Below are 19,537 nucleotides of genomic sequence, written 5' to 3' on the forward strand. Positions count from 1 at the left end.
AATTTTAAACCCTCGATAGCATCATAATGAATTTTGAGATTAGGGAGGACACTATCATGGACTCAACACCCTCCTCCACCACCCAAATCATTTACAACTATATCTAACGTCCTTCTCTTCCTCCCCCTAAATCCATGACAAGTTCATCCCTTCCTCCAATCCCAATCCCCCACATGCCTTATTGTCCTCCTCCCTGCATCACATCATTGCCCTCACCGCCACCTCCATCATTGTCCTCACTACCCTCATCATTGCCCTCTCCTCTACCCTCATCATTGACCTCTCCACCACCCCAATCATTGTCCTGCCCCATCACCTCCATCGTTGCCCTCCACCACCCCAATCATTGTCCTCTAGCATCAACTCCATCATTGGCCTCGTCACCACCCCAATCATTGATCTCTCCTACCACCTCCATCATTGCCCTCTCCACGACCCCAATCATTCTTCTCCCCACCACCTCTATTATTGCCCTCTCCACCACCTCCATCATTACCCTCTTGACCACACCAATCATTGTTTTCTCCCACCACCTCCATAATTGCCCTCTCCACCACCTCCATTATTGCCCTCTCCAGCACCTCCATCATTGCCCTCTCTACCACCTCCATCATTGCCTTATCTACCACCTCCATCACTGTCCTCTCCACCACCTCCATCATTGCCTTCTCCCCCACCTCCATCATTGCCTTCTCCAGCACCTCCATCATTGCCTTCTCCCCCACCTCCATCATTGCCTTCTCCCCACCTCCATCATTGCCTTCTCCACCAACTCAATCATTGCCTTATCCCCCACCTCCATCCAGGGCCGGTTTTAGGCAAAGTGGGGCCCTAGGCAAAGTTTAAAATGGGGCCCCAAATGCTAACATATTGCACATCATACAGAAGCATTTCGGTTGTATTTACATGCGCTGATCTCAGGCCGCTAAATGAGTGTGATCGACAATACTGAAGTCATTCGTCGCTTGTTTCCCGGCCTCTTTCCACCATCTGAGAAAGAATGAAGGGGACAGAACGATCACTAATAGATCACTAATAGATCACCATACAGTATCATGTTATCAGCAGCACATCTACAGTTTACACCGGTGATGTGCTGCTGAGAACAATGATTTTTATTCCGGCATAAACAATCCAATCACTCAATGAATATGCAGAATTTTGCTTGTTTAGTATAATACACCCCATAGTCCTCCATATAATATAATGTGCCCCATAGTCCTCCATATAGTATAATACCCTCCTCATAGTCCTCCATATATTAAAATATACTCCTCAGTCCTCCATATAGCATAATACACTCCTCACAGTGCTCCATATAGTATAAAGCACCACCATAGTCATCCATGTAGTACAATTCACTTCCCATAGTATAATGCACCCCATAGTTCTTCATATAGTATAATGTATTCCCCATAGTCCTCGATACAGTATAATTCAGCCCACATATAGTATAATGCAGCCACCACCCCAGAGTATAAAGCAGCCACCCCAGATTATAATGTAACCCCCCCACAGAGTATAATGTAACCTCCCCATAGAATATAATGCAGCCCCCCATATAGTATAATGTAGCCCCCTCATAGAGTATGATGCAATCACCCCTCATAGAATATAAATATAATACAGCCCCCCCATAGAATATAATGTAGCCCCGAACAGGACATAATACAGCCCACTTCCCCATAGAATATAATGTAGCCCCATCAAAGGGTATGATGCAATCATCCCTCATAAAATCTAGTAAAGCCCCCCACAGAATATAATGCAGCCCCCTCTATAAAATATAATGTACCCCCCAAATATATAACACAGCCACATAGTATATAACACAGCCTCCCCCATAGAATATAATATACCCCCATAGTATATAGCACAGCCCACATAGTAGTATATAGCACAGCCACGTAGTATATAGCACAGCCCACACAGTAGTATACAGCACTGCCCACAGTAGTATACAGCACTGCCCACAGTAGAATACAGCACTGCCCACAGTAGTATACAGCACTGCCCACAGTAGTATACAGCACTGCCCACACAGTAGTATACAGCACTGCCTGTAGTATAAAGTAGTATACAGCTCACATCCCCCTTCCCTCCCTGCCTCTCCTCCCGAGAATGGCCGCACAGTCCAGTAAAAAAAAACCAAAAAAAACCACAAGCTCCTTACCTCTCTTCCCGAGCCCGCGCTGCTCCCTGCTCCTGTGTCGGTGGGTGCCGCCGCACTGCCTGGCACACAGTGAGTATGCGATGACGCGCACCCGCCGTGTCAGAGGCAGAGCGGGGAATGATGGGAGAGGGAGCGTCAGGTGATGCTCTCTCCTCCATAATTGCTTTGAACTGTACCGGCAGACGCCGGTATAGTTCAATGCGGCAGGGGAGTCAGCGCTGGCGGCAGGCGTGCCCCCTGCCTCACAGGGGCCCCATTGCGGCTGCGTGACTTGCCGCTAGCTGGGGGCCCCTGGGGGAGCGGGGGCCCCAGGCAGCTGCCTGGTCTGCCTGCCCCTAACGCTGGCCCTGCCTCCATCATTGCCTTCTCTACCACCTCCATCATTGTCCTCTCCACCACCTCAATCATTGCCTTCTCCCACACCTTCATTATTGCCTTCTCCACCACCTCCATCATTGCCTTCACCACCACCAACATTGCCTATACCCGCCCACTACCGCTCACCCCACCCCCGACTTTGCCTACACATACACCTACATACACACGCCTCATGTTCCCCTGCAGAATCTTCACCGCTGGCAGCTATCTATCTGACACAGGCGCTCGCTGAATGCTGAGGTCATCCAGCCGCATGGCTGTGTCAGACAAAAAGCGCCAGGCAGGAAGCAGAGGACAGATCCCGGCAGCTTCGTTCCGCTGCCATTTTCTCCTGTAGGTAGCAGGGATTGCTCCCTGCCCACCGCACATGAGGGCAAATTGGCTACAGACCCCTGGAACCTCAGAGCTGGAGAAACAGGCCAGATTGTCCTCAGTGTTAGCCATGCTGCAGGGGCCCCCCTCCACTTCCAGGCCCCGGTGCAGCTGCATTTAAAGGCTTCCCTAGACTGGTGTCCACTGGTTGGGACCCGCTCCTTTTGTCTGTCCTTATTCACACACTGAGGTCAACGCTGACAGATGGTAAGGTTTTTTATATTAGACAGTGTAGGTCTGTCCCGATCAGAGTCACCTTGTCGACGGTGGGATGGCTTTTATGCAATTTTTTATCAAAAACAGTATTACTAAGAACCACTGTTATTTAAATGCACTTGCTTTTTACTTATTTAGTTACAGCAGGGTTTTTGCTCATTTCGTTTCTTGTAGGTTTTGTATGTATGTTTTATGGCCAATATGAACATGCATTTATGTGCTGCATGTATACCAACTCAAACCAAGCGAAATGTTTGTGTTTTTTATGATAATAATTAGCAAAACTTTGGTAAAGCTTTAAAATTAGTAGGATGTACCCAGTCAAGGTTGTCCTGTACCTTAATGGGATCCATCTACTGTCATGATAGGACTGGTGAGTAAACTGGGACCAGGGGCACCTTTCCTGGCCCTAGCACTAGGGGGCGCCCTAACTCCCCTGTTCCCCGGGATACCTCAGATGGCGAGGATGCCGGGGCCTCCGCCCTTGCCCTGTCTCCTAACTGCAGCCCTGCGTCTGTCCCCTTCCCCACCCGGGGAAGAGAGGCGCTATTGTGTACCGCAGTTCACCAACCCGACAGACAGGGGAACCAAGACAAGGGTAAAAGAAAACTCCACTCACAGAAAATATACTCTCACAAATAACAGGTATTCACCAGGGTGAGAAGGACGGGAGAAGAAAATTGGCAGGTAAGGATGAGGAATTTCCAATATACAAACCAAGCAACAGTCGTACAATAAACTCCTCCAGCTCTCCAGACACCAGCTCCTCACTACTCCAGGTCTATCTAACAAGTGCTAACTCAGACAAGGATCTGACCAGAAGGCCTAGCTTTTATAGGAGAGGAGAGGCTAACCGAGCACAGCTGAAAGCAGGGATTACCACATGGCCGATTAACCACTGTCCTGCTGAAAGAAAACAAACATTCAATATACTGGAGAAGTGCTTCTTCTCAGCGGTGGAGCAGGAACCATCAGACGCTGCGGTCTTCTGGTACCACTCTGTCGCGGTAACTCCGTGACACCTACAAACCTTTAACAGAAACAAAATGACCCAAAAACTGAATCTGCTGCACCATAAATTGACACTTCTCTAGCTTGGCAAATAAATGATTGTCAAAAAGAACTTTAAGCACCTGTTGAACATTCTCCTGATGCTCCTCATGAGAAGCAGAGTAAATCTAGATATCATCCAAGTATATCACCACATATCTACCCACTAAAGAAGAAAAAATATAATTTATGAAGTTCTGATACACTACTGGAGCATTGGTCAAACCGAATGGCACAACCAAATTTTCAAAGTGACCCTCGGTTGAATTCAAGTCAGTCTTCCACTCATCACCTTGGCAAACACGTATAAGATTACATGCCCGTCACAGATCCAGTTTAGAAAACCATGCGGCCCCTGCTACTTGATTAAATAGATCCGGAATAAGAGGTAGTGGGTAAAGATTACATACAGTAATCGTATTAATTTCTCTAAAATCCAAAAGTGGTGCAAACCCTCCATCTTTTTTCTTAACAAAGAAAAATCCTACAGTGAGTGGTGAGGTGGAAGGCCTTATGTGAGCCATGGACAGACTCTTTTGAATGTACTCTCTTTCAACGCATCTCCTTCAAGAAGAGAGAGGTTAAACAGAAGAGATTAAGGCAATTTGGCCCTTGGTATAAATTTGATAGCACAATCATATGACCTATGCGAGGAAAGAACTTCACATTCAGTCTAAGAAAAAACATCCTCAAATCCTGAATAAAATCTGGAAGAAGAGATCTCGTGGATTCCTGAGGTTTAGATAAACAACTGGAAAAACAGAAATTCCCCCAACACATAACATTGCAAGTCTCACAATTGATGGAAGGATTGTGCTTCACCAACCAGGGCAAACCCAACACAACTTTAGCTGGTGATGAAGGGAACACCATGAATGAGATACGGTAGATATTGTGTGTAACACACTCTCTTGCACACCTTCTCAACCTTACAAGTAACATGATGTTGGGTAAGGGGAAAATTATCAATTGTGAATACTTGACTAGGATGACCCAGAGCTGATACTGTACCCACACTCAATAGCAAAATTGCTGTCAATGAGATCTAAGGCTACGTTCACATTTGCGGTGTGCGCCGCAGCGTCGCCGCCGCAACGCACAGCGCAAATGTGAACACATGCACAACGCAGCTTTTTGCGCCGCATGCGTCCTTTTTTTCATTGATTTTGGACGCAGCAAAAATGCAACTTGCTGCGTCCTCCGCGACCCGACGCGGGCGCCGCAGGGACGCATGCGGCGCAAAAAGCAAGTGCACCGCATGTCCATGCGCCCCCATGTTAAATATAGGGGCGCATGATGCATGCGGCGCCGCTGCGGCGCCCGCCGCTGCGGCGGGCGCCGCTAATGTGAACGTAGCCTAAGGTGGACCCTGAATCACCAAATGCAGAGGTAACTACAACCCCAGCTGTGGTGACCAAAGACAATTGTGGAAAAAACATTAGTATGTATGAGAGATAACGTCAAACCCTTAGGGTACCATCTCACAGTGGCACTTTGGTCGCTACGACGGCACGATCCGTGACGTTCCAGCGATCTACATACAATATCGCTGTGTCTGACACGCAGCAGCGATCATGGACCCCGCTGAGAATCGTACGTCGTAGCAGATCGTTTGGAACTTTACTTAGTCGCTGGATCTCCCGCTGTCATCGCTGGATCGGTGTGTGTGACACCGATCCAGCGATGTGTTCGCTTGTAACCAGGGTAAACATCGTGTTACTAAGCACAGGGCCGCGCTTAGTAACCCGATGTTTACCCTGGTTACCATCGTAAATGTAAAAAAAACCAAACAGTACATACTCACATTCCGGTGTCACGTCCCCTCGCCGTCTGCTTCCCGCACTGACTGTGAGTGCTGGCCGTAGAGCAGAGCACAGCGGTGACGTCACCGCTGCGCTCTGCTTTTACTACCGGAATGTGAGTATGTACTGTTTGTTTTTTTTTACATTTACGATAGTAACCAGGGTAAACATCGGGTTACTAAGCGCGGCCCTGCGCTTAGTAACCCGATGTTTACCCTGGTTACCCGGGGACTTCGGCATCGTTGGTCGCTGGAGAGCTGTCTGTGTGACAGCTCCCCAGCGACCACACAACGACTTACCAACGATCACGGCCAGGTCGTATCGCTGGTCGTGATCGTTGGTAAATCGTTAAGTGTAACGGTACCCTTAGAAAGAGTGTCCTTACATATTAATGATCTCTTATTTTTCTCTTTACATTTAAGAAGTTCATTATTCTATCTGAAACACTGAATAATTACAGGACCCGTTCAACCACAGTAAAGACAGAGACGAGCAGGTGATCCAAGTTCAATTCCCTCCTTGGACTCTCTGGAGGCCCAAATTTACATCGGTTCTCCTGTTTCAATAGGATGAGAGGAAGAAGTCACTGAAACACCCTCAAATGCGCTCTTATCACTAAGACATCTGTCTAAAAGCACTGCCAGTGAAATACCTTTTTCTGGGAACAATGAGGAGGGACTATAAACCATCATGTTTCGAATCTGGCTAGAAACACTCTGGCAGAATTGACTACAGAGAGCTGGGTCATTACAGGTTTCCACTGCCCAATGTCTGAACTGACAGCAGAAGTCCTCCATTTTATGATTTCCACTTACCAACCTGTGGATCATTGATTCAGCAACAGCAACTTTATCTGGGTCATCATAAATGATCCCCAGAGCAGAGAAGAAAGTGTCAACTGAGGAAAAATCTAGAGAATCCTCAGGCAGAGAAAATGCCCAAGCCTGAGGATCTCCACAGAGCAATGACAGAACAATGCCCAGTGACTCCTCCGAATGAGGCAGGACAGAGACGAAAATACAACTTACATGAAGAAATAAAGTTGGAAAGCTTACTTCAGTCTTCGTCAAAGCAATCCTGTAAATTTACTTTAGGCTCAGAAGACAGATTTGGGTGGACTAAAATCTCTGTAGTCTCTTGATGGGAATAGGCATGAGGATCATGAGAAAGGTGGTCGCGTGCAGCCGACCAGTGTCACAACGGGCGGTGACATGGCTGGTGGTAGCTGCCCCATCCTTGGCATTACTACTGAGGGGTAACAGGGGAGGCAGGGAAAGTTTTATCCTCAGCCTGTCCAGATGGAGGGAAAGTGTGTCCCACAGCCAGTCAGGGTGGGGAAAGAGTGTTAGCCACATCCTGTCAAGGGGGCAGGAAAGTTCTGTTCCCTGTCTGTCAGAGTGGTAGAAAAATAGTATCCTCAGTCTATCAGGGTCAGGAAAAATGGTTACTTGCAGCCTGTCAGGCTAATGGGAAAGTGATGGTTTCCCCTGGGGAGACAGCCTACATAGCCGCTGTCACCTGCAGTCAGAGTGCCTGGAACGCAGGTAACGTCCTGCCTTCTGGACTCTCGTCAGCCAGTGGGATAAAAGGACAGTTACTGACCCAGAACAGGTTCCAGAGGGTTCCTGTGAGGTTGGAGCCTCAACGTCGCTTCTGGATACCTGTAGCCAGGAGTTTGAGACTTTTTCTGAGTGACCTCAATGAGAAGCCCATCTCTGAGTCTCAGAAGGTGAAGGTACTGTGGGATCCAGGGAAGTTGGGCTGTAAAGTGGGCATGGGGGGGTGATCTGTTAATCAGTCTCCCAAGCCACCTCAAAAAGAGGGAGGTGTCATAGAAAAAAATTTAAATCCATATGACATCTACAAAGAGGGGGCATCCCTCTCACATAGAGCAACGGGGAAAGGAGTTGACACTCAAACTCTTTGAAATTGACCTCATGGGACATCTGGGGCAGAGAGTAAATTACGTATAGCTTGTTAGTGAGAAAAACTCATTAAAACACCCTTTGAAGCCGGGACTCCCTGCCGTGAACAGGTGATTGAAACAGGATATCTACTGTGGAGAAAACACATACAGTCTACAATTTGTATATCCAAAAAGCAGGGGTTCCTTTGTTCCAGGAAGGAGAATTGTGTCCACCGGGATGCGCTTCCTCCCATCAAAAGATCCTGATGAGAAGGTCCCAGCTGTGTTGTCTCCATTGTCCAGAAATGAATATGCCACAATCCATGTTTGGATTCATGGCAGCTCTGGTTTCACTGTCTTATATGTAGCTTTTTCCTTTCAGGACCAGCAGGGGTTAATATTAGTTTCCCCTCCCCCCCCCCCCCCCCGGCAATGGGCTGTAACTGCAGAGTGGCTAGGTCAGCTGATGTAGGTGGTGACCACTCCCACAATCCTTTAAATGGTCACCTGATGCATCAGCTGACTGTCAGTGATTGTGCAATCTACAGTGACCAAGGACTGAGCTTGCTGGCTGCTGTGGTGCATCAGCTGGTTTGGTGCGCTCGTGATCCTGGTGCCTTTATTCTGCTGTGCAGTGCTTTGCAGCAGAGGAAGTTGAAGCTAAGTTTTGTTTTTACCCCGTCCCTTTCGTGTTTGTCACTGTGCTCTGTGTGGTATTATCACAAATCAAAGAAAAAGTGTATGCATAAAAAAGAAGGGGATCACCAAGAGAATTTTTTATGAAGTGTTATATAAGAATGCTTTTTATTGAAAACCACCACATACAAAAACCATTAAAGACATTTAAAAAATACACAACTCCGATTACAATCAAAAGAGTATGGGTCCTACAAATGATGTGCACAATACACCAGAGTCCGACATGCCGTAATATTTGATAGTTAACAAACCTCTAACTAGAAGCCCGATGCAAAGATTTGCAGATAAGAATAAAGAAATGCAGGCTGGTAGCAATCACGAAATATATATACAAGTATACCTGCTGCTATCATATAGTAAGCTTTAGATATTCAAACCATCCTCTTGTGAGAGGGTTATATGGAACCAGTCAGCTGCAAGGACCTCATTAGGCATAGATGTAAATGAATGAAGCTAACGAGTAATGTGTAAAGCGCTGACACATAAGCAACATAATACCCTCATCACACTCACCAGATCATAATATAGACCCATGTGGGTACAATGGTCCATAAAAAGTGCAAAATGAGGCCTAAAGATAGAGAGACTGCCACTGGAGATACCAGTGTAAGACCAAATACTTTACCCTATTCTAAGGTCATGGTCGCCTCCATGTGGCAGAACAGTCAGGCAGAGTAGGTGCTAGACCCACATGTATCCACACAACAGGGTGTCTGTCAACATTCCTCACGGTTCCCACCAATATGTCACGATTCACACCGTGACCGTCACCCCTACGTCACTGATCGGGGTGACTTTAGGCCAACAGACGGCTATCACATGTGCAGGGGGCTTATCTTAGTTATCCCTCCACTGCTACAATGTGATGAAAAAACACACACAAGGCTATTGACCTCTTAGTTTACAGCAGGGGCTTATTTTAGGTATCCCACTGCTCTTCAATACACCATGAACTGCAGGGATTTATGTATATCCCGCTTACAGTTCCACTTGAGACTTGCAGCTCTCTGGCGCCCCCCTTACTCTCAGGTCAGATTAGGTACTGCGCCTAGGGTAATTAGTCGCCAGAAAGGCTGCCTGCTATGTACTGGCTATTGGGCACGCTGCAACGAGGCGATATAAATACTCCCACTGTTCCCACAGGAACAATAATTATCAACACCGCAGTCGCTACAACGACTCCCAAAGGCACAGTGCACGGTATTACTGCCACCAGCTTCGATTAAACGGGTCCGAAGCTAACCCAAAACAGTAGCGTAATTCCCTTCAGAAGACTTAGGGTACGTTTTAGAGCATGAAGAACGAACTAGTATTAAATATTATACCCCATAAAGTTTAGGCAGTGTTTATATAAAAATATTACAAGGATGTTACAAAATGAGACAATTGCAAATATGTACAAGGTAACTATTAAATAAGGATTACATGAGAAATCAACACTTACATGTGTTCAGAGCATTGCAGGCAACAAGGCTAGTGGGCGGAGTTCCCAAATGTCAAAAATTCATCAGGTCTGGAGTAAGATCAGGCTCACACAGACTCCAGCAGACAGACTCCAGGCTAAGGTGCCTGGCAGACTTATAGCTCAGCCTGATGACATCACAAAAAGGGGTTGGTTTACCCAGACCCTCCTACCTCTTCAGTCTTAGTAAATGTAACACAAGTTTGTCTAATGCCTGTATCTCTGCTACAGAACATGTCAGAATCATAACACACCCAGCATTCATCTTGTATTAACGTTGGCATTCTAATGAGATCAAATATGTCCTATTTGTGATGCATAATTACAGAGAAATCCCTACTTTTTACCTGATGGAGTTAGAAGCTCATGCTTACAGTGATGGATAGATGCTCCGATGGACTTTAGCAATAGGTATTTTTCCTTTTGCTAGCCTTCATCGTGGGCCCAATATCTTACAATAATAGGACAAAGGACCTCATGGTTTAAAAGGGAGATTTGTGCCTATGCAAGCGTAATAAACCTTCCTGGGATTGGGGGGCAGGGCAGAGCATTGAGAAGAATAGCTTCACACACACTTCAGCAAACAAAACAGAGTGAAGGGAGGGGTTTTAGCCCACCGCATGGCACTAACAGGCAAGAGAGACTAACTTAAATAGTATATTTCATACAATATCGTGACAGTATCTTTCTCAAGGTCAAGGTGATCTGACCTTGACATGCATACACTTTTTCTTTGGTTTGTGCTCTGTTGTTTTGTATGCATTGGGTGATCCCAGTATTCTTGTATTGATTGACGGTGCCCGCTTATTCATATACATATGCTGTGTGGTATTATCTGCATTGGTGAGACTAGCGCCCCTGGCCGGCCAGTGCACTAGTCATGGCAGTATTAGGTGACAGCGAGGGATGAGGTTACTGACAGCGGTGGGGGGGAAGGACCCACTTAGGGCATTTCGGAGTGCAGGGACATGCTCAGGTTGGAGCTCAGGTGATGACCATCTCCCATTTTCCTATCAGTTGGGCCTTTCTCTCCCCACTTCCATCCCGTTGTGAGTGTGTTTTTCGTCCGCTGACCGAACCCCGGTTGGGTCTTATTGGAGTTTTATAGCGATCCAACATTTATGAGATTTTCTGTATCGGATGTGACGCACTCACTCACCGCCGTGGGGCCACTAGAATCCCTCCAGTTGAATAACGTTCTGATAGATGGTGCAAACCAGGTCGTGTGTGCAGTTAAAATCACAATGGAAAAAATGACGGTGATATCTCCCGCCTGTGACCCCCAGGGGCGGAGATTTCCTGGAAGTAGTAAATCTCAAAAGATCAAACACTGAAATGTCTCTCACACACTGCTTGTTAAAAACACACACACACCACACTGTATATTATAGAATAAAATAGTCACTGCACTCGTATATTGAAAGTTGCTTGATACAGTGGAAAGTTTATTCACAAGTGAAATTTCATATTGAAGCGATAGGCACACAACGTTTCGGCCAACCCGTGGCCTTGTTCACAATATTGCTGTATTGGACCGAGAAAACAAACAAAAAGACATAATCAGACAAAAAAATATATACATATGTACAATTGCCAGGTCAAATATACATTTTTACGGATACATGTCAAGAGGGTTCGCAAAAATGAGATCCACTTGCCAAAGTAAAGACAATGTTCAATTCAATTGGTAAGGTCGAGGGTTTATACATCATGAGGTCTTTAGACAAGAGACGGGTTTAGCGGAGGTAAAGTGTATAACATACAGACGGATAAGAGCATTAAACATACCCAGAGAGTGAATCTGTTGAATACAAGTTTGTATGGCTAGGAAAATGTGATAAGAGACCCAAATGGATGCACCTGTAAGGAATAATATTGTATAAGGTACGGTAAACCACAGCTAGTGCATGCAGGCGGGATAACAGTCAATGGCAATGAAACGGTGCTTGTAATGGCTACAGTGTATATGCATGTTCCATCAATACTGGAGTAAGGGAGCCCAAAAAGGCTGCCCCTTAGATCTAGTTCTTTTGGATCATCTAGATATAGTGGGAAATTATATAGTATATTTCGTATGAACAGCGTAGTTTGAATACATTACTTGCCAATGTACTGTAGTCCCTGCTCGGGTCAGAGCTGTGCAGAAAGTGGTAAACAGGGTGTAAGATGCCAGAAATGGGGCGTCAACAGATGTCCATATGCAAATCAATGGAAGCGAATATAGTACCTGTCTTGTCTATATAGTGGGACCGAGAGGTCAGGTGGCTGAGACCCTGTGTGGGAGACTATGGGAAGATAGCGCTGTAAAGAAGAGAATGAGGTTCAATATAGGTAAATACATTACTCATCCGTTGGAGCGATGGAATCTTACTTTCTTGCGGTTACATATCCCGGAGTGCCGAGCCAGCGTTGGTGGATGAGTGGGATATGCCGACACAGTCCGTGTCTAGGCAGGGGGAGGACTACTGAAAATGTCCCCAATCCAGTCGGTCATATGACCGGATGTGAGGTGCCCGCGGGCGCATGCGCTGAGCGCATTTGTGGGAAACCGAAAGTGAAAGTAAAACTTGTGGCCAGATGGCGCAGTGGCATGTGGCTGAGAATTTAGGTGCTGAGTGTGTCAGCCTACATATGGTCACATGTGGCAGGGGCTTCATGATGCAATGTGTGTATATAAAAGAAAGAACCTAGTATTTAATACAATGGAATAGTGACCCCTCTGAGAACATACATATTATTAGCCATAGATAAACAAGTAAACGGTAGGAGTCCAAACCATATGTATAGAAGAAGGAGAAAAACAGTCACATTAAGAATATGGAATATACTGTAGATATATGAAAATAAATAGAATAAAAAGAGGAAATTAAGGAAATGGAAATAAATGGAAAATTGAAAAGAAATGAAAAAGAGGCTGAATGAAATAACTGAAAATTTGGATAACTGAAAAAAATGTGATGATGGATACAATGAGAAAATGAAAAAAATGAACTGAAAAAATGAAAAAAAAGAAAAAAATAAATAAAAATAAAAAATAAAAATTAAAAAGAATAAGAAATGAAAAAAATGGAAAAAATGAAAAAAAATTGAAAAAAGGGGGGGGGGGTTGAAGAAAAATGAAAAAATGAAAAAAATTGGTTGGTTTAAATGGGGTATGCGTCTTACCGTCATAGATGTACAAGTTGCGGAAGTTATATGTGCGTAAGGTCAGTTCATCTATATAAAATATAAAGTCAGATTAGCCAATCCATTTCACGGTTCAGACCACGTGGATGATGTAAGGTATCTAGAGTATAGATCCAGAACGTTTCACGTTGTTTAAGCAACTTCACGTGATTACCCCCTCTCCTAGGGCGGGGAACCTTCTCCACAACCGATACACATGATACACACACAGGTTTTACACACATCCACTGCATATTACACACCCACCGTGTTTTACCTGCATGTTATACACACACTAAAATGGCATGTTATCCACACTGTAGTTACGCACAGAAGCGAAGTGTTCGGACACAGGGCGTTCTCTTTAGTTCTTCCGTACTCAATGGTAAAGGACCTCTGGTCACATGACTATGATGTTTCCAAAGGTCTTTCAACACTTCAGTCCTTGGAAACTGCTCGGAGAATGCAGGACTGGTATGAGCGCACTTTCTGGTTTGTAAAGGGCCGTGATCTTTCTGGAGATACTGGCCTGAGACATTTCCCAGTTGCCCCCAGGGCTGCCCTGTGTGACATTATGGATGTGTATACGGCCTGTGGTATATATCGGAGACCATGTGACTGTAGGAGATTACCGATGCGCTGTACACATGACATGCATGGTTATATAGTATGGTCATGGTGGATATGGCGATTGCGTACGGTATTATATAGTGTGATTGCTGCTATCTGCTGACAATTTCCGCTTCTGTTGCAGAGTCCCCAGTCAGCAGCACGATGGCGCCGACCTCCAGCTCCTGCCTCCCACCATCTCATTCTTACTCCTCCTCTCCTCTCAGTTTGTTTCGCCTTCAAGAACAGTTTCGGCAGCACATGGCGGCCACCAACAACCTGGTTCATTACTCATCGTTTGACATGGCCAGTCCCCCCGCTGTGCCCTACCTTGGTATGAATGTTGGCATGACACCACTCAGCACCCTGCACTGTCAGTCTTACTACCAATCCTTGTCCCACGCCCAGCAAGTGTGGTCCGCGCCTGTCCTGCAGAGCTCTGGGGCCATGCCGAGTCTCAACAGCAAAACTACAAGTATTGAAAACCTGCGGCTGCGCGCAAAACAGCATGCGGCATCCCTGGGACTGGACACGTTACCCAACTAACGGTGCTGGAACCACATGTGCCTATCACCACATATTGGACGCTCTGCGGTGCCCGAGCGTCACCCACAGATATGGCAGCATTGAACCATGTGAATCTCATTGTGGTGTCATTGAATGTAAGTAGCAGAGCTCATGTGGAGAACAGACGGCAGCGTCGCTCTCCGGGTGAGACGTCCCATGTCATGTGAATGTATAATAAACCTGGCTCCTGGGCCACACTCGTACTCAAGGAGTCAAATTCTTATGTAACAATTGCACTAAACACATGAAAAATAGCGCAAAAACACCCACAATGTGAAACCTAGCGCAAAAACACCTGTAATGTGAAACCTAGTGCAAAAACACCTGCAATGTGAAACCTTGGGCAAAAGCACCCGCAATGTGAAGCCTAGCGCAAAAACACCCACAATGTGAAACCTAGCGCAAAAACACCTGCAATGTGAAACCTAGCACAAAAACATCCACAATGTGAAACTTTGGGCAAAAGCACCCACAATGTGAAGCCTAGCCCAAAAACACCCGCAATGTGAAACCTAGCGCAAAAACACCCGCAATGTGAAACCTAGCGCAAAAACACCCGCAACGTGAAACCTAGCACAAAAACATCCACAATGTGAAACCTAGCACAAAAACATCCACAATGTGAAACCTAGCGCAAAAACACCCGCAATGTGAAGCCTAGCGCAAAAATGCCCGCAATGTGAAACCTAGCTCAAAAACACCCGCAATGTGAAACCTATTGCAAAAACACCCGCAATGTGAAACTTAGGGCAAAAGCACCCACAATGTGAAACCTAGCCCAAAAACACCCGCAATGTGAAACCTATTGCAAAAAACACCCGCAAATGTGAAACCTAGGGCAAAAACACCTGCAATGTGAAACCTAGCACAAAACAGCCGCAATGTGAAACCTAGGGCAAAAACACCTGCAATGTGAAACATAGCGTAAAACACCCGCAATGTGAAACCTAGGCCAAAAACATCTGCAATGTGAAATCTAGGGCAAAAACACTCGCAATGTGAAACTTAGGGCAAAAACACCTGCAATGTGAAACCTAGCGCAAAACACCCGCAATGTGAAACCTAGGGCAAAACACTTGCAATGTGAAACCTAGGGCAAAAACACCTGCAATGTGAAACCTAGGGCAAAAACACCCGCAATGTGAAACCTAGGGCAAAAACACCCGCAATGTGAAACCTAGGGCAAAAACACCCGCAATGTGAAACCTAGTTCAAAAACACCCGCAATGTAAAACCCAGGGCAAAAACACCCACAATGTGAAACCTAGGGCAAAAACAACCGCAATGTAAAACCTAGGGCAAAAACACCCGCAATGTAAAACCTAGTGCAAAAACACCCGCAATGTGAAACCTAGGGCAAAAACACCCGCAATGTAAAACCTAGCGCAAAAACACCCGCAATGTGAAACCTAGGGCAAAAACACCCACAATGTAAAACCTAGTGCAAAAACACCCGCAATGTGAAACCTAGCGCAAAAACACCTGTAATGTGAAACCTAGTGCAAAAACACCTGCAATGTGAAACCTTGGGCAAAAGCACCCGCAATGTGAAGCCTAGCGCAAAAACACCCACAATGTGAAACCTAGCGCAAAAACACCTGCAATGTGAAACCTAGCACAAAAACATCCACAATGTGAAACTTTGGGCAAAAGCACCCACAATGTGAAGCCTAGCCCAAAAACACCCGCAATGTGAAACCTAGCGCAAAAACACCCGCAATGTGAAACCTAGCGCAAAAACACCCGCAACGTGAAACCTAGCACAAAAACATCCACAATGTGAAACCTAGCACAAAAACATCTACAATGTGAAACCTAGCGCAAAAACACCCGCAATGTGAAGCCTAGCGCAAAAATGCCCGCAATGTGAAACCTAGCTCAAAAACACCCGCAATGTGAAACCTATTGCAAAAACACCCGCAATGTGAAACTTAGGGCAAAAGCACCCACAATGTGAAACCTAGCCCAAAAACACCCGCAATGTGAAACCTATTGCAAAAAACACCCGCAAATGTGAAACCTAGGGCAAAAACACCTGCAATGTGAAACCTAGCACAAAACAGCCGCAATGTGAAACCTAGGGCAAAAACACCTGCAATGTGAAACATAGCGTAAAACACCCGCAATGTGAAACCTAGGCCAAAAACATCTGCAATGTGAAATCTAGGGCAAAAACACTCGCAATGTGAAACTTAGGGCAAAAACACCTGCAATGTGAAACCTAGTGCAAAACACCCGCAATGTGAAACCTAGGGCAAAACACTTGCAATGTGAAACCTAGGGCAAAAACACCTGCAATGTGAAACCTAGGGCAAAAACACCCGCAATGTGAAACCTAGGGCAAAAACACCCGCAATGTGAAACCTAGGGCAAAAACACCCGCAATGTGAAACCTAGTTCAAAAACACCCGCAATGTAAAACCCAGGGCAAAAACACCCACAATGTGAAACCTAGGGCAAAAACAACCGCAATGTAAAACCTAGGGCAAAAACACCCGCAATGTAAAACCTAGTGCAAAAACACCCGCAATGTGAAACCTAGGGCAAAAACACCCGCAATGTAAAACCTAGCGCAAAAACACCCGCAATGTGAAACCTAGGGCAAAAACACCCACAATGTAAAACCTAGTGCAAAAACACCCGCAATGTGAAACCTAGCGCAAAAACACCTGTAATGTGAAACCTAGTGCAAAAACACCTGCAATGTGAAACCTTGGGCAAAAGCACCCGCAATGTGAAGCCTAGCGCAAAAACACCCACAATGTGAAACCTAGCGCAGAAACACCTGCAATGTGAAACCTAGCACAAAAACATCCACAATGTGAAACTTTGGGCAAAAGCACCCACAATGTGAAGCCTAGCCCAAAAACACCCGCAATGTGAAACCTAGCGCAAAAACACCCGCAATGTGAAACCTAGCGCAAAAACACCCGCAACGTGAAACCTAGCACAAAAACATCCACAATGTGAAACCTAGCACAAAAACATCCACAATGTGAAACCTAGCGCAAAAACACCCGCAATGTGAAGCCTAGCGCAAAAATGCCCGCAATGTGAAACCTAGCTCAAAAACACCCGCAATGTGAAACCTATTGCAAAAACACCCGCAATGTGAAACTTAGGGCAAAAGCACCCACAATGTGAAACCTAGCCCAAAAACACCCGCAATGTGAAACCTATTGCAAAAAACACCCGCAAATGTGAAACCTAGGGCAAAAACACCTGCAATGTGAAACCTAGCACAAAACAGCCGCAATGTGAAACCTAGGGCAAAAACACCTGCAATGTGAAACCTAGCACAAAACAGCCACAATGTGAAACCTAGGGCAAAAACACCTGCAATGTGAAACATAGCGTAAAATACCCGCAATGTGAAACCTAGGCCAAAAACATCTGCAATGTGAAATCTAGGGCAAAAACACTCGCAATGTGAAACTTAGGGCAAAAACACCTGCAATGTGAAACCTAGCGCAAAACACCCGCAATGTGAAACCTAAGGCAAAACACTTGCAATGTGAAACCTAGGGCAAAAACACCCGCAATGTGAAACCTAGGGCAAAAACACCCGCAATGTGAAACCTAGGGCAAAAACACCCGCAATGTGAAACCTAGGGCAAAAACACCCGCAATGTGAAACCTAGTTCAAAAACACCCGCAATGTAAAACCCAGGGTAAAAACACCCACAATGTGAAACCTAGGGCAAAAACAACCGCAATGTAAAACCTAGGGCAAAAACACCTGCAATGTAAAACCTAGTGCAAAAACACCCGCAATGTAAAACCTAGCGCAAAAACACCCGCAATGTGAAACCTAGGGCAAAAACACCCACAATGTAAAATCTACTGCAAAAACACCCGCAATGTGAAACCTAGCGCAAAAATACCCGCAATGTGAAACCTAGCGCACAAACACCCGCAATGTAAAACCTAGCGCAAAAACACCTACAATGTGAAACCTAAGGCAAAAACAACCGCAATGTAAAACCTAGGGCAAAAACACCCGCAATGTGAAACCTAGCACAAAAACACCTGCAATGGGAAACCTAGGGCAAAAACAACCGCAATGTAAAACCTAGGGCAAAAACACCCGCAATGTGAAATCTAGGTAAAAAAAAACCCATGTGAGGATATGGCCACTTACTAAAAATTATAGGACATATGGACATATAGTGGAGTTTACTGCGCTCCTGCATGTAGACTTTTTCCAGCACAGAGCACCGGTTATATTGTGTTTTATTAGATACTAGCTGAAAAGCCCGGGCATAGTAACTAACTGTGGTTAGTTATAACAAATTATATGCAATGTGAAACCTAGTGCAAAACACCCGCAATGTGAAACCTAGGGCAAAACACTTGCAATGTGAAACCTAGGGCAAAAACACCCGCAATGTGAAACCTAGGGCAAAAACACCTGCAATGTGAAACCTAGCGCAAAACACCCACAATGTGAAACCTAGGGCAAAACACTTGCAATGTGAAACCTAGGGCAAAAACACCCGCAATGTGAAACCTAGGGCAAAAACACCCGCAATGTGAAACCTAGGGCAAAAACACCCGCAATGTGAAACCTAGGGCAAAAACACCCGCAATGTGAAACCTAGTTCAAAAACACCCGCAATGTAAAACCCAGGGCAAAAACACCCACAATGTGAAACCTAGGGCAAAAACAACCACAATGTAAAACCTAGGGCAAAAACACTCGCAATGTAAAACCTAGTGCAAAAACACCCGCAATGTGAAACCTAGGGCAAAAACACCCGCAATGTAAAACCTAGCGCAAAAACACCCGCAATGTGAAACCTAGGGCAAAAACACCCACAATGTAAAACCTAGTGCAAAAGCACCCGCAATGTGAAACCTAGCGCAAAAACACCCACAATGTGAAACCTAGCGCACAAACACCCACAATGTGAAACCTAGCGCACAAACACCCGCAATGTAAAACCTAGCGCAAAAACACCTACAATGTGAAACCTAAGGCAAAAACAACTGCAATGTAAAACCTAGGGCAAAAACACCCGCAATGTGAAACCTAGGGCAAAAACACCTGCAATGTGAAACCTAGGGCAAAAACAACCGCAATGTAAAACCTAGGGCAAAAACACCCGCAATGTGAAATCTAGGTAAAAAAAAACCCA

At 45.6% G+C, this 19,537-nt stretch overlaps 1 protein-coding gene and 1 long non-coding RNA gene across 5 annotated transcripts in view; one reads left to right on the forward strand and one right to left on the reverse strand.

Annotated features, from left to right (window-relative positions):
* Positions 1 to 14,615, forward strand: part of DMBX1 (diencephalon/mesencephalon homeobox 1) — a 215,636-nt gene extending 201,021 nt beyond the window's left edge. For 3 of the 4 annotated variants that reach the window (XM_077278248.1, XM_077278246.1, XM_077278249.1), the window contains exon 5: positions 13,978 to 14,614. In XM_077278248.1, the coding sequence (XP_077134363.1) occupies positions 13,978 to 14,378 (401 nt within the window). In that variant the 3' untranslated portion in view covers positions 14,379 to 14,614. Of the gene's footprint in view, positions 1 to 13,977 lie in introns of all 4 variants that reach the window. The other variant, XM_077278247.1, reaches the window with a different exon arrangement.
* Positions 11,485 to 13,068, reverse strand: LOC143787711 (uncharacterized). Its single transcript, XR_013218442.1, has 4 exons — positions 12,430 to 13,068; positions 12,286 to 12,359; positions 11,847 to 11,918; positions 11,485 to 11,582 (listed from the first exon to the last, which is right to left on the reverse strand). It is a non-coding gene; the product is annotated as an uncharacterized LOC143787711 (long non-coding RNA).
* Positions 14,616 to 19,537: the final 4,922 nt, after the last annotated feature.

Source organism: Ranitomeya variabilis, chromosome 8 (genome assembly GCF_051348905.1).
Source record: "Ranitomeya variabilis isolate aRanVar5 chromosome 8, aRanVar5.hap1, whole genome shotgun sequence".
Taxonomy (NCBI): Eukaryota; Metazoa; Chordata; class Amphibia; order Anura; family Dendrobatidae; genus Ranitomeya; species Ranitomeya variabilis.